The sequence below is a fragment of the Taudactylus pleione genome, unplaced genomic scaffold (genome assembly GCF_031769625.1).
Source record: "Taudactylus pleione unplaced genomic scaffold, aTauple2 ptg000256l, whole genome shotgun sequence".
In the NCBI taxonomy this organism is placed as follows: Eukaryota; Metazoa; Chordata; class Amphibia; order Anura; family Myobatrachidae; genus Taudactylus; species Taudactylus pleione.
In genome coordinates this window covers 18,423,996-18,439,354 of record NW_028284658.1, presented here as the reverse complement: position 1 = coordinate 18,439,354, position 15,359 = coordinate 18,423,996, and the positions used below count along the sequence as shown (strand labels likewise).

The 15,359-nt window shown below is 41.9% G+C and overlaps 1 protein-coding gene across 1 annotated transcript; it reads left to right on the top strand.

The window, feature by feature from the left end:
• The first annotated feature begins 7,533 nt into the window (after nt 1–7,533).
• On the top strand, nt 7,534–8,466 carry LOC148514999 (olfactory receptor 11L1-like). Its single transcript, XM_088480854.1, has one exon. The coding sequence runs from the start codon at nt 7,534–7,536 to the stop codon at nt 8,464–8,466; it is 933 nt and encodes a 310-aa protein (XP_088336980.1).
• The last annotated feature ends 6,893 nt before the right edge of the window (nt 8,467–15,359 follow it).

The window sequence follows — 15,359 nt, the reverse complement described above, 5'->3', positions numbered from 1 at the left end:
AAAGGGTCAAGGAGGGAATGAGAGGAAAGAAAGGTGGTAAGGCGCTTGAAAACAACACGCTCAAGGAGCTTGGAAGCAAAAGGGAGGAGAGAGATGGGACGGTAGTTGGAGAGAGTGTTGGAATCAAGGATTGTTTTTTTAGTATGGGGGAGACAAGGGCATGTTTGAATGCAGACAGGACAGTGCCTGATGATAGGGAGAGATTAAAGAGGTGGGCAAGATGGGAGCAGGCAGAAGGAGAGAGGTAGCGGAGGAGACGTGAAGGGATAGGGTCAAGGGGGAGGTGGAAGGGGGGGAGGACTGGATGAGGGACATGACTTCCTCCAGATACAGGGGAGAAGAAAGTTAGAGTCTGTAAAATTGAAGGAGAGGGGTGATCTGGGAAGAGAGGAGGTGGATAGCAGGGGGACTGGTGGGATATGATGTCCTGATGTATGGAGTCAATTTTAGATGTAAAGTAGGTAGCAAAATCAAGGGCAGAGAGCGTGGAGGGGGTGGGCGGAGGAGGGAGTTGAAGGTGGTGAAGAGACGTTGGGGATTTGAGGACTGAGAGGAGATGAGGTTCTTGAAATATGACTGTTTAGAGAGGGAAAGGGCAGCACTGTATGATGAGAGCATAAATTTGAAATGGAGAAAATCAGCCTTAGAGCGTGATCTTCTCCACTGTCGTTCGGCAGTTCTCCTATCATTCATGGTGATTAAAAAGGTAGATATCCCATGGAGAGAAGGAGAATACACCAACATCATATCCTGATAAGAGACAAGTGGATATATCTATTGAGGACCCTAATACTAAGTGGATGCAAAATATATTTTGTTAGCTGTCACAGATGATGAAGAAAAGTATCACATTATTTTCAATTAAAAAATGTCCAATTACACATCCTCGTTACAAGGGTTGTTCTGCTCTTATTGACTAGAGCAGGGATGGGGAACCTCAGGCCCAGGGGCTGCATAAGGCCCCAAGAACCATTTGATCTGGCCCTCAGAGCATTTTTCTGCTAGCCTCATCTGGCTAGCAGGGTGCCCAGAATGGCACCCTGCAGCCAGAATCTATGCATCAGTGCCGCCTGAAGCACTCTTGGGACGCTTCAGACGGTCACATCGCTGCCCTTACAGCTCCCCGGAGCATCCTGAGGATGATCCGGGCACTGCTGTAATCACTGGCTATTATGGCCTAGCCCCCGTGTGACTTTACACGAAGGGGGCGTGGCCTGCACCAGGCCTGCGAATAATGTTATATCTATCAAAATTGCCTGCAGCAGAAAAAAGGTTCCCCGCCCCTGGACTAGAGCTACCTTTATATTACATGAAGACTGAAAGAAAAAAAATATCTACTTAGTAAGTGAATTTATACAGCCATCCTAAAAATGTTTCAATCTGTCTGGTCTCGGAAGGTTAGGGTTAGGGCCTGGTTACTAATGGGATGAGGGACCTCCTAGACATACCAGGTGGTGTTTGCTACCATCCCTAAGTCCCCAGATCTCTGTTTTTCACCCACCTATGTAAATTAGAACCTTTACTATGAATCAGGAAAATCCATATACATTCAATAAATTCTCAAGTCTTTATTCCATCAGTTTACCACAACCACTATGCTCATTTATAACTACTATTGCCAAGTTCTGGCCCTTAAAAATTACTTTCTTACCTCTCAGGTGTCTGTCCAGGCTAGCGCTGAGGTCCGCTCGTGCTGTGCATCACTCCCGCATAGCACAGAGGACCGATCCCAGTTGGTGCTGAGGTCTGTCTGTGCTGCTCCTGCCCCATACACTCAGTGTCCTGTTACTGAGCATAGAGATGGCTCTCTGCAGTTCCTTGTTCACAGCGTGTCTTCCCAGCATGATGGCACACAAGCTGCACGCCAAAGTTCCCTCCTAAACCACAGTATTGGCGCAGCCATGTTGGACTCTGTCACCTGACGCTCTTCCTCCACTCAGAGCACTGCTCCCAGACCAGCTGATCACAGCATCCAATCACTGGGGATCCTCCCATAAAATGTTTTCTCCTGACTGGCCTTTGTTGCCAGTACAATGTCGCTTCTGCTGAAGTTACAGCTCTGTGCTGAGCTCCCAGGTACTTTGTATCTGAACAGTTCCAGTCCGTTTAAATCCAGTTCCAAGTCTGGTTACAAGTTTCCATTCCATCTAACACTTCAGTCTAGTTACAAGTCTCCATTCCATCTAACACTTCGGTCCTAGACGATATTTCCCAATACTGGTTCCATTCGATATCCTCAAACATCAGTCTCAAACCAATCAAGTTCTTCAATTCATCAACATCAGTCTCAAACTGATCAAATTCATCAACGTCGGTCACAAACAGATCAAGTTCATAAATTCATCAACATAGGTCTCAAACCGATCAAGTTCTTCAATCTGTCAATATCAGTCTCAAACTGATCCAGCTCTCAATCCAGCCATAACGGTCCTAATCCGATTCTGCCCATCTCTTCAGTATCGTATATCCAGTTCCCAATCCAACCTGCTGTTCAATAAAGACATTTACTTTACTATCCTTGCCTTCGGGCCTATCATCCTCTACAGTTCATGTAACTCTGCACATCAGGAAATCCTGGTTCAAGCCACCCAGTTTCATCCACACCTCCCAAGTCTCCTCTTCAGCGTCCCACGCCTGTTCCGACTAACTCCTAGCCTCAGGCGTGACTTCTATAAGTTGGTGGTCATATATTTAATGATTAGTTTTTATTTTCCTTACCTCACCAAGTTTTCATTTCATCTCAATTTCTATCAATAGGCTCTCAAATTGTCAATTTCTTGTGCATACCTTGATATCCAAGATTATTTGTCTATAGTAAAGCTTAAAGAATTTGCTGTTGCTCACGATGAAATTGCTTCTGCCAACATTATTTTTATTTGAGGTGTTACAGTTATAGGGGCCTTGTCATGGGATTGGCTCATGTGACCAGCAGCACCATACAGACAGGTGGCAGCAACGCCTTCACCCACCACTCACACCAATGTCACTGTGTGCCCTGTGCACAGACTGCTATGTAGCCTATCCTATTCAATAGAACACAGGCTCAAAGCCCTCTCCTCCCACCCCATATTGGCCGTGTGCATGGTGCCACACCTAGCTCTTGCATTGATGATTTTTGTTATTGCTCAGCTTATATTGACAAATCGAAATTAACCAAAGTGCAGGTTATGTCTTGGAGTTTCCCCTACAAAATGATGCAGTTTTCATGAAATTCGGTTCAGTAGTTTTTGCACCAATTTGGAACAAACATACAGACACAATGTTTTTATTATATTAGTATACAGTAGATGTGTTTTGTGTGGCAGTCAAGTAAAACCTTGGTACAGTATATTATTACCAATGTTGTCATTAATTATATCAATGACTCCATAAAAGATATTTCACCACAAATGTGGAAACATACTATTTCAGTTAATTAAATAGTTAACACAATGAACAATTAATGATTTAAGCCACATTGGATGAGACTTTAAATATCAATATCCTAAATCATTCATGAAAATGACTGATGAAGTTTGCCGATGGAAATAAAATGCAGAAGTGATAAAATGCCATTTACCAACACCAGATGGCATTTTACACATAGTTTGCCTTTACAGGTAAATAAATAAATAACATTACATTGATCCTGGGGCTATTTGTATGAACACTCCTACTTGGAAATTTCCAATTAACATTATGCCCAATGGACTTGTTATTATAATGATATTTCCCATGTTAATTAGTACTGGCGAATAAAGTTTAAAAAGGTTGAGCAAGACTTTGCAGCTCAGAATGTGACTAAGAAGAACAGATTAAAGATCTTGAACAGAGAAAGAGACATTCAATAAGCTTTTCCTTATTTTAGATACCTACAACATATGCCACATCAACCACTGTATGTATCAAAGTACATTCCTGTTCTATCCAGAGTCTTATTGGTGTTGTGCAGTACATTTACATATTTAATCTAACAATTTAAAGATTAATTTTAATTTTGCTAAACAGAAGAACTCAAGGACCCCTTAAACAGTAAGATATAAGATATTAGGTACAAAGAGTCTAAAATTACTTGTATCCACCTTCCCCCAATGCCCTAGGAAATAAAGAGACCCTTTGTTTCAACCAGTGTAATCCTATTCTCTTAAATTACTTTGAGGAAGATTTACACATGTCATAGGGATTTTGTGAGCAAGAAACTCAGCCAAGATATTAACATATGATAATTTTGTGTTATAATAACACTTGGAAAAAAAAGGAAGCAAAGCCTTTTCATTATCTTGATAGAAGCTCAATAGTGACATTACTGCTTGAGCCCATAATGATGCTGAACATACATGCTCTGAAAGAGACTGTGTACGGGCAATATGGAGTGGTACCCATTTTTATCATATCTACACTTATGTAGAGCAACTGGGCTGTAATGGGGCTTTGTCACATAGGCAAGGTTCAGTGAGAGCGTATAAATGCCACTGCAGGCTATGCAGATTTGGACATAAACATACATGTAGTACGCCTGTTTCCAAGCATATCTTATGCACCTAGTGTAGGCCTGGTACACTTGTGCACTGATAATGATGACTAGTAGCAATCCAAGTGCATGGGTAGGGAGTGCACACACTGCAAGATGCCTACAACTCTGCAGATGGATGAAAATACACATTTGTTTCCAACCAGCACTCGATTTCCGCCTTACTTACTTGCACTGCTGTCACAGAGCTATCTTAAATTGAGAAAAGATGTAAAAAGGTGATAAGCACAACAACCAGATGTTTGCTTCCATTTCTAAACTGCGCTATGACGACTGCGAGCAGCATTGGTCTTTTATTTTGCTCCAGTTTTCATAAATGCCTCCTATGCCACTGATTGAATAAATTATAATATCCACTGAGACATTACAACACTTTTAGATAATCTAGCAGTCAACATGGAAAATTGCACATTCACTGCTGGACAGGTAAAAGGATATTACCACTTGAAAAGAAGATGTTTGTGTTAAATCTGGCCAGCCTAAACTATACATATTTGCCACAACACATGGTACCAGTGAGGCTTCAGTTTAGAAGATGTTGCAATGTCTGGACTTATGTGTAGTAGTATATTATTTAGTTTGGTTGCTCTAGGCGACAGACACTGGTATGTACTGTAGTCTTAGGACTGTCTGGCTTGCCCACTCCAGTTTCAGACTTCATTTTGCGTTACCTGTTGTGTCGTCGTTGTACAGGTAGGTATAAGGAAATATGATGCAAACACTAGTTGCTGACAGCTGCGAATAGCTTGGTGATTATGTCAGAGAAATGCCATTTTATGTCATATTCATTGACAAAGTGCTGTATTGTCCCCACCAGGACTGTATTTTTAAAATGTGTTTCTGGGGCCCAATAATAAATCAAAATAGATAATTACGCATTTATTGGGAAAATAGCCCTATTACAGATATTATTTAAAAATCTTGTTATCAAGGGTGGAATATTATGCATATCAGTCTTCTGTTATAACAATTTCTGCAATGTAGGCCTTCAGTAATGCTTTACATACTGTATGTGTGCGCACCAACAATATATATGTTTTAATTTATAAATTACACAACAAAATTATAGAATCTGATCAGTTGTTATGTGCTCCAGGCCACAGTTTCATAAAGTGTGGAGGGCCTACAATTTTAGGCATAAACATGTATTTTTAACAAATTTGTTTCATTATATATTGTTTAAGTTTAACATTAAATATAAAGGGTATATAATTATTTATTTGATAATTACCTTTTTTTAAAAATAAATTTTATTAATATTTTTTCCAACGTAACCATTGGGAGCTAATTTGTCAGCTGTGAATGAGTGAAATAAGTAATTTTGACATATTTATTTTTATACTCCTCAATTGGTAATTAACCTTTCCAGAGAACTGGACAGTACTGTAACTGAAATTTATTTTCATAATGTTTGTGATAATCCTGCTGTTTATTTTATAATTGTACAGTATGTATTAGAGTTTTACAGTTCAGTTCTCCAAAAATCCAAATCCACCCGAATTTCATGAATCTGGACAGATTCCACGCCACGTTTCTAATCTGTGGAGATCTGGATAAATCAGAGCCACAGTCAGTGGCGTCACAAGGTGGGTGCGGGGGGTGCGGCCCGCACCGGATGTCACCCTTCAAAGGGGAGACACCAAAGAGCAGCGCACACACACCCGCGGGCCGCACCCCATCCGCACTCCCTTCTCCGGCACGACCACACCCCGCCGCCTGGAGTCACTCTCACCGCGGCCGGCATCCAGCACCACACACAGACACAGAGCACAGAGAATCTCTCTGTGCCTGTGTGTGGCTCTGGACGCCGGCCACGGTGACATCATCATGCATGCGGCACGCCGGAGGGAGAAGAAGGATATGCGTGCCCGGACATCGTGAAGAGAGGTAAGTAGTATTGCACATGGGAGGGGGCACAGCATAAGGGGCATTACTGGGGGTACTGTATGGGGACACAGTATAAGGGCACTACTGTCTGGGGGCACGACTGGGGGTACTGTATGGGGGCACAGTATAAGGGCACTACTATAGGGGTACTGTATGGGGGCACAGTATAAGGGCACTACTGTCTGGGGGCACTGCATAAGGGGAGCTCCTGGGGCCGGGCATTGTATAAGGGTCACTACTGGGGGCATTGCATAAGAGCACTACTGGGGGTACTCTATAAGGGCACTACAGGGGACACTGCATAAGGGGAGCTCCTGGGGGTATTGTAAAAGGGGCACTGCATAAGGAGCACAGCATAAGGGGCTTTAATACAGGAGGCATTGCATAAAGGGCTATAATACAGGGGGCACTACTAAAGGGGGAACTGCATAATGGGAACAGCTACAGGGGGTATTGCATAAGGGGCACTACTACTGGGAGCATTGCATAAGGGGCACTGCTACAGGTGGCATTGAATAAGGGGCACTACTACTGTGGGCATTGTATAAGGGGCACTACTGTGGGCATAGTGTATAAGGGTCAATAATGTGGTCATTGTGTAAAATGGGCACTACTGTGTCAGAACATAAGTAAAGGACACTACTTTATGGTGTAATGTGATTCAGGGGCACTATGTGTGGTGTAATGTGGATAAGATTGTGCTACTGTGTGGCATCATTTTAATTTGGGATAGTATTGTATGACCATACCCCTTTCTTTCGAGATCACGACCCTTTTTTGCGCCACACGCCTTAGGCGCATGCTGTCCTTTTATTGATAAATCTCAGAGGAATATTTATCTGGCCACAGTTCTGATTTCCCAGCGTTTTGGAATTCGGATTTTTAAATCCTAATTTCGGGTTTTGGTTTGCAAAAATGACATGATGTTATCTGTTTTTAAAAACCTTTTATATTTTTTTTTTCTAAATCCAGATCCCAAAACTAAAACACGAAGATGAATCCAGATCCAAAACCAAAATACGGGGGTCAGTGCACATCTCTAGTATGTATGCTGGTACAGGATGTTCTTCCTTCATAGAAGCACAGTACTATGCAGAGCTTCTAAGATACCATACACTCTTTCAGGTTATCTAGAGATGAACAAGGCAAATCAAACAGAGGTTTCAGAATTTGTCCTACTTGGATTTGGGAAGTTATACAATCTCAAGATTTTAGTCTTCATATCTTTGTTTGTGATTTATATTGCAACATTATTTGGAAACCTGCTGATCATTATTTTAGTATCAACAAGCCATCAGCTTAATACTCCTATGTATTCTTTCCTCATGCACCTATCCATATGTGATATTGTATTTACCACAAATATTGCTCCTAATATGCTGCATGATATATTGCATGGTGTGGGTAAAATGTCAATGAACGGTTGTGTAGTACAGTTCTATGTATATGGATCATCAACTGTCGCAGAATGCTTCATACTTTCAGTAATGTCCTATGACCGTTATCTTGCTATCTGTAATCCACTGCATTATACCTCCACTATGAACCTTCACATTTGCATAAAACTAGTATGTGTATGTTGGTTGCTAGGTTTTCTGGTAACACTCAACACTTCTCTAATGGTGTTTTGCAGAGACTTTTGTGGTCCTCAAGTTATTGACCATTTCATCTGTGAACTTGCCCCTCTGTTAACATTGTCCTGTTCTGACACATATACTGTGGAAGTTGTAATCTTTACATTATCCGTCCCTATAATACTTATTCCATTTATCTTGATTATAATAACATATATCTGTATTTTTATAACGGTCCTTAAAATTCCCTCCACTTCTGGAAGACAGAAGACTTTTTCCACCTGCAGCTCACACCTGACATCAGTAAGTACATACTATGGAACGCTAATTGCTCTCTATGTTGTTCCAAGGAAGAGACATTTACTCAGTATAAACAAGGCATTGTACCTCCTGTATACAGTAGTGACTCCATTGTTCAATCCAATCATTTACAGTCTACGGAACCAGGATATCAGAAAAGCTATTACAATGTTGCTATATAAAAACAAATTATAATTCCACTTTGTTAACCTGTCACATTTTTTGTGGCTCTAAAACAAGATTTTAAAGACATAATGACTCTCACATGTTGTATCTACAGTATGTTCATTCAGTCTCTTCCTTAAACAGGAAAATCTCACAGTTTCCACCTCACAGGGTTCATAATGTCTACCCAGACCCTGCTAGTTGCTTTTGTATATATAAGTGTTAGTCAATTGGTCATAATCTGCTTGATATCCTAATTATAAAAGTTACACAGTTATAAGGATTGAGTTCTTGAATAAAATAAATGCATATCTTGTCCAAGTTTGACAGCTCTGTAATATTAGTTGTTAAAAATGTAGCTGGGAATGAGTCACGTTTTCATGTGTCCAGTTCAGGCACATTTGTCTGGTGACTTCAAAACTTTTACCAAGTTGATTTACAAATGTTTAGCAAAGTACAGTACGCTGAGAGTTTCTGGTGCCCTTAACCATGCCTATAATGCATAGCTGTAATATCTGTAATGCTATTCCAAAAAACAGCCCAGACTCACTGTCTGGATAATTATTACATACGGTATGCAGTCTATATGATGTTGTTCCTGGGGAATACATGCCCTCTATCATTCTCCCTGATGAATCTTTGAAAGACAAAGTGGACCAACATTGGACTACTGGAGCATGTGCTCTATTGTAAGTTGGCCATGAAAGAATGAGCTCTACGGTACACTGGACCACCGTGGAATGGGTTATATTGAGACGATGAACCACCACAGAATGGCACCTGCTGTATGCAGATATAAAGCATTGTGTAATGACTCCTCTTTCAGCAACAGCACCCAACTGTATTTTTTCTTATTTTAAAGAAATTTTTCTTTGAATACACGAAGACAAAATAAAAAAGTATACCACAGTAGTGTTAGCGGATATAAATGTGACTTAAGACATTATAAAGACCATTCTGACAGTAAAAAACAATGGGTATGAGAGAATAAAAACTATATCACACTTACTGTATGTAGAAAAGATATACAACCAGCTTAAGACCACTATGGATATACTAACAGCACCATTTGGGTCCACGCAACATAAAGCTGATTAAAAGCAGGTCGTAGACAAATTATTTCAACATAACCAACAGAAAATTATCACATAGCAGGACATAATAAATGAAGTGTTCAAAATAAAAATTGTATTCGCCAGAATATCAAATCTAAACACAATTAAAGTACAACCCCCCCCCCCCATAACCCCCCACCAGCCTTCATGAACTACCCGTAAGCGAGCTGGAAATAATATAGAGTATTGAATTTGGCAATCACAAAGCTTACTTTTAACTTATAGAAACTGAGAGCGAGTTTTTTGTACTTCCAGCCAAGTCTGGGTAAACAGACACAGAATGATTGCTACGTTTAAGCGGGCCATGTATTCGAGCTAAACGAAGAACTGTGTCATGATTTTGAAAATGTGACAGGCAACCAATAAAAGTCTGAGATGGAGCACCAGGTGGAGGAAGCTGTGAGCGGAGATGATGAGCATGTTCCACTGCAAATTGGGGAGTAAAAGCATCTCTGCTGAGCAATTGAATCACTCAATCTTCAAGATATTCCCCTGGAGCAGATCCTTCAGCACGCAGACGCGCCAAGAGCGACGCTTGGCCCGGGTGAAGGGGGCATGGCCTAATAGCGGGATGCGTGGCCATGCCCCCTTAGGAGGAAAAAATACTCAAAACTATATTTTTGCAGCAACACTGCGCGCTGGGAAGGGGGCGCTATAAGCCCCCTGAGCCCGGCACATAGCCAGTGGAGGTCGCTCCCCCCACAGGCATAGGAGACTGCTGCAGTCTCTCAGTGCAGCCCAGCACATAGCAGCGTGTGCTGGGCTGCTATAATGAAAGAGTGAGGGGGGCGGTGCTGGACCCAGGGCCCCTCCAGGAAGCTCGGGCCTGGGTAATTAGTACCCGCTCCCCCCCCCCTCTCGGCGCCCTTGTCAGCACGCTCAGGAACACCCACAAAACAAATATTATTACGGCTTAGTTGACTCTCCGTATTGGATAACTTTGCCATAACAGCTGCCATCTTTGACGAGAAATCCGCAAATGTGTCTTACATAGGAGAGGTGAGATCTCTGATATACGATGTTGGGCTTCACCCACTCTCTCACAGACTCTCTGGATATTATGGCGAAGCAAAGAAATAACTTGCTGCAATTGCCCAATTTTTTCTGTAACACATTGCTCAGAGGCAGTAATAGCCTATAAGATTTGTTGCATCAACTGAGAGGGATCACTTTGAGCAACGCCAACCGAGGACTGCAGGGGAGACAGTAAATTAGAAGCAGGGGGATTTGCTGGAGGAGGGGCTTGGGAAGAATGTATCTCCAACTTTGCAGCAGCAGCTACATGCCTAGATTTCTCCATATCTGTAAGACACTGACCGAAATTTCCAGCCGTGGGGTAGCAAGTACTACGATATACAACGGCAAATATAGTGAGTAGTTATATGCACAAGTCACAAGCTAACTAGTCACCCAGTTCCAGCAGGAGATTGTTTACTGCCAAAGTATGCTACTGCAGGCCCAAATCACAGGCTAATAAGCCACAGGGTTCCAGCAGGAGAATATAAAATTTCAGGATATATTACTGCAGGTACAGTGTGTATTTATATGCAGATGTCACATTCTACTCAGCCACAGGATGCCAACAGGCGAAAAGTGAAACTAAAAAGGCATCCAGTCTTATAAGACAGCACCTCCACAAGGGGTCTTCCAGTAGTAACCACAGCAAATCCAGAGATCTGTGCAGCCTACAAAGGTACTACAGTGGTCAAATCTGCCAGCTGAAGTGGTCAGCAGAAGGTAAATGGACAGAGGAGACAGCCACAGGCCTGACAACCAGCACACAACAACGGAGCCAGTAAGTACACCACCTAGGCACCGATCATGGTCAAATCACCACTGGAGGGGCATTTGGTGAAAATGTCAAGCCCAGACCATCAGGGAACCAGGGGAAATGCAGGATTAATGGCAGGAGCTACAGCAAGCTGCTGCCTACTCCATACTTAGCCAAACCACGCCCCCAGCACCCAACTGCTTTATATGTTACTTATGAACTAAGACCTGGAAAGAGATAAAGTGGACTGAATTAGCTCCTAGCTGACATGTTACAGACTGTGTTTGAAAAATGACAGGACCTGATTGGTTGCTACTTTATCTCCGTCCACTTTATCTCCAAGGCTAAGTACATAGACCCCTTATATCCCAGAGGTACATCAGCATCATCAGATGTATGTGTCCAGCTTAATGGTTAACTGTTATCTTGGCGTCCACCTTGAAAACATGTGTATAAACTTTTTTGGGGTACTTTTTCTATTTATACACCTCTGTCTCTGAAAGTATATTTAATGTTGCAGAGTCCCTAAGCGTGTATCTAAATCTCCGTCATGTGTACATGCGGAGAAGGGAAGCCTGTTTCTGACAGATCACTTGCACCTAGCATGGTTCCCCCCCATCCTTAAAATCACATCATGCCCTTCCCCCCCTCTCCCCGCTGTGCCGAGCTGGCTGCCTCCTCCCAGAAGAGACAGCCAGATTGTCGGCAAGCCTGTGGTGCAAGCGCTGATACTAATGATGACTGTTGTGGTGGATGAAGTAAAATCGGTGGGTGGAGCAGCTTTACGCTTGCAGACGCACGGAATCCCCATATTAGCTGAACGGAATCTGGCATTAGCATAAGGTAGTGAATCAGGCTTCGGCCGCGGCCTGCAACTACAGCCATTTTACATCCAACTCAGAATCAGCCCCTGGTTGTACAAAACAATTCTATTTCCTTACACTATTTAACAAGTTGATAAATATTAGGAACTAATTTAACATTTTTGTTTTACTGTGATTTTGAAATATAAGTTTGTTTTCGATTACATAATTAACTGTTATCCCTTAGTAACTGTAAAACTTTCCAGGTGTAAAAAATTAACTAAAATAATGTTATTAATTATCCCTCTCTTGCATGTAAGATAATGCTACAAGAAAAGTACAAAGCTAAATAAAGTGAAATCCTCTCTTCAAGTCAGGTTTTCACTTTTACTAACAGTGTACAAAGGACAGAATGATGGTGCTCAGGGTGTAAGGTGGAGTATGGAGTGTAAGTCACTTTCAGACTGTTTTACTAACAGTCAATAAATAGATGCAGGGAAGAAAAAGAATCTATATATTTGCATGTTATCCTATTGAATGGCAGCTTGTAACAAAAGAGAATGTGGTCAAGAGCAGAGGAGAGGTGTCAGTTCCTCACTCTGAACCACCATCCTATTAATCCATGGTGTTCTATCAGAAGATGAATACTGTAACAGACCTCCATTTTCACCTCACAGTGGGCCAGAATGTAGCTAACAAATTTTGCTGTCAAATCTTTTTGAAGATTTTGTGCATCAGTTTAGGATCCCTGTATTATAGGTCTCTATGGGGCTGTAATCTGGCTGCATGTATCAAGATCTGGAAAGCTTAGCTTTCTAGAGTTTGGCAATGATAGCTAATGTCATGTTTAGATGGCGTTAGCCATTGTAGCCTACAGACCACAATATTGCAAAGCGGCCCTGAGATAGTGGTCACATTCACATGTGTTGAACGAGTGAAGACATGGCTGGAACATCTGGGTATCATGGAGCTGTGCTGGCAAGATCTTAATGAAGAATTCTGGTTTACAAGGTAGCAGGTAAGCGATGATGTGTGTTAATGATCGCCCTGTATGAGTTACATATAGGCTATTTAAAGTGATGCTTAAAAGCAAACCTCATCTAAAATTACTTACAGGATGAGCTGTTACTCTAAACACCATACAGCAGTGGTTCTCAAACTGGGTGCCGCGGAGCACTTGAAGGGGTATCATGGGTTGTTGGTCCAAGACCAAATCAAATTAATTATGGTCAATGTGATTGGCAGCCACCAGCACTGGTTTTGCCTATCATAAAATATATGGACAAACAGAAGCTCAACCTTTTCCACTACCACATAACTGAACCTAAGGATGATATATAAGCACAATTTAATTCAATTAATATTTTTGCTGAATTTCTCAATAAGAAACTTCTGTCCTAGGGGTGTTGATACAGTACTCTATGGTGCAGTGATTCAAGAAAGTTTGGGAACCACTGCCATAAAGGATATATCATCTCCTTCCGGAGCCAAGAATTGGTCCTTGTGGTTGTAGAACAAAATATTCACACTAGGCAGGTATATTTGCCCTAGATTCCTGACCTATGTCTTTTGAAACCTCAGGAAGGTGTTTGTGTTAGGAGTTTTTTGGGTTATTAGCTTTACATGAGGCTAATTAGGGTTTCCAGCTGTGTGGCTGTTTTTTAGTGCTGTGAGGCTGATCATTACAGGGAGACACTGCCTGGGGAAAGGGCAGTCTTTCCATGTCTCTGTGAGAGAATCAGGTTGATGGAAGCAGGTAAATTAAACCTGAAAAGACCTTCTTATACTTTGTTTATTAGTGAGCTAGGATCATTTCTGTATAGCTAGTGCCAGATGGCAAGGTGTTTATTTGTTTATTTTGTTTGTATCAGTATCATGCACCTAGACCCCATTTCAAGAGTCCTCTAGTGTCCATTCCTGTTATAGAGGTCCCATTTAAATGGATAGCCATGGATTTGGTTGGGCCTTTGTTAAAGTCTACTCAGGGACATCAGTATATCCTCGTAATAGTGGATTATGCTACTCAATATCCTGAGGCAATCCCTTTGCGTAATATGTCAACTAAGGTTATAGCTAGAGAGCTGGTGCATGTTTTCAGCAGGGTGGAAATACCAAAAGAAATTTTAACTGACCAAGGTACCACCTTTATGTCTAGAATTATGAAGGAGTTGTGCAAATTGTTTAAAGTTACTCACTTGAGAACATCCGTTTACCATCCTCAAACGGATGGATTGGCCGAGAGATTCAACAAAACTTTAAAAAGTATGCTAAAAAAAGATTGTTGACAAGGATGGGAAAAACTGGGATTATTTGTTGCCATATTTGATGATGTCTATTAGAGAAGTACCACAGTCTTCCACAGGATTCTCTCCTTTTGACCTGTTGTATGGAAGACATCCCAGAGGGTTGCTAGATGTTGCTAAGGATACATGGGAAGGACAACCCACACCCTATAAAAGTGTAATTGAACATGTCTCTCAGATGCAAGATAGGATTGCGGCCGTGGTGCCCATTGTCCAAGAACATGTGGAGCAGGCCCAATAAGCCCAACAGAGAGTGTATAACCGGAATGCCCGGGTACGTACATTTTCCCCTGGGGACAGAGTGCTTGTTTTGATACCCACAGCGCAAAGCAGGTTTCTGGTTAAATGGCAAGGTCTGTGTGAAATCAGGGAGAAAGTGGGTGAGGTTAACTATAAAGTATACCAACCAGTCAAGAGGAAGCCTGAATAAATTTACCATGTTAACCATATCAAACCCTGGAAAGATAGGTTAGCTCTGTTAGCTGAACCAAGCCCACCAGTAGCGTCAGTCCCTTTGGTTCCAGAAGTAAAAGTGTCCGAAACCCTGTCAGCTGCTCAAAAGAGTGAGGCTAAGGAGTTGTTTATTAGGAACAGAGATTTGTTTTCAGCACTGCCCGGCCGCATGGCCATAATAAAGCATGATATCATTACAGAGCCAAGGGTTAAGGTCAATCTAAAGTCATATAGAATTCCTGAAGCACAGCGTGAGGCTGTCTCTAAAGATGTTAAGAATATGCTGGAACTTGGTGTCATCGAGGAGTCTAATAGTGAGTGGTCCAGCCCCATAGTTCTGATTTTGAAGCCTAATGGCAGCCTTCGCTTCTGTAACGATTTTCGTAAGTTAAATGCAGTTTAAAAATTTGATGCGTATGCCATGCCACATGTGGATGAGTTGATAGAGAGGCTAGGAACAGCCAGATATCTCACCACA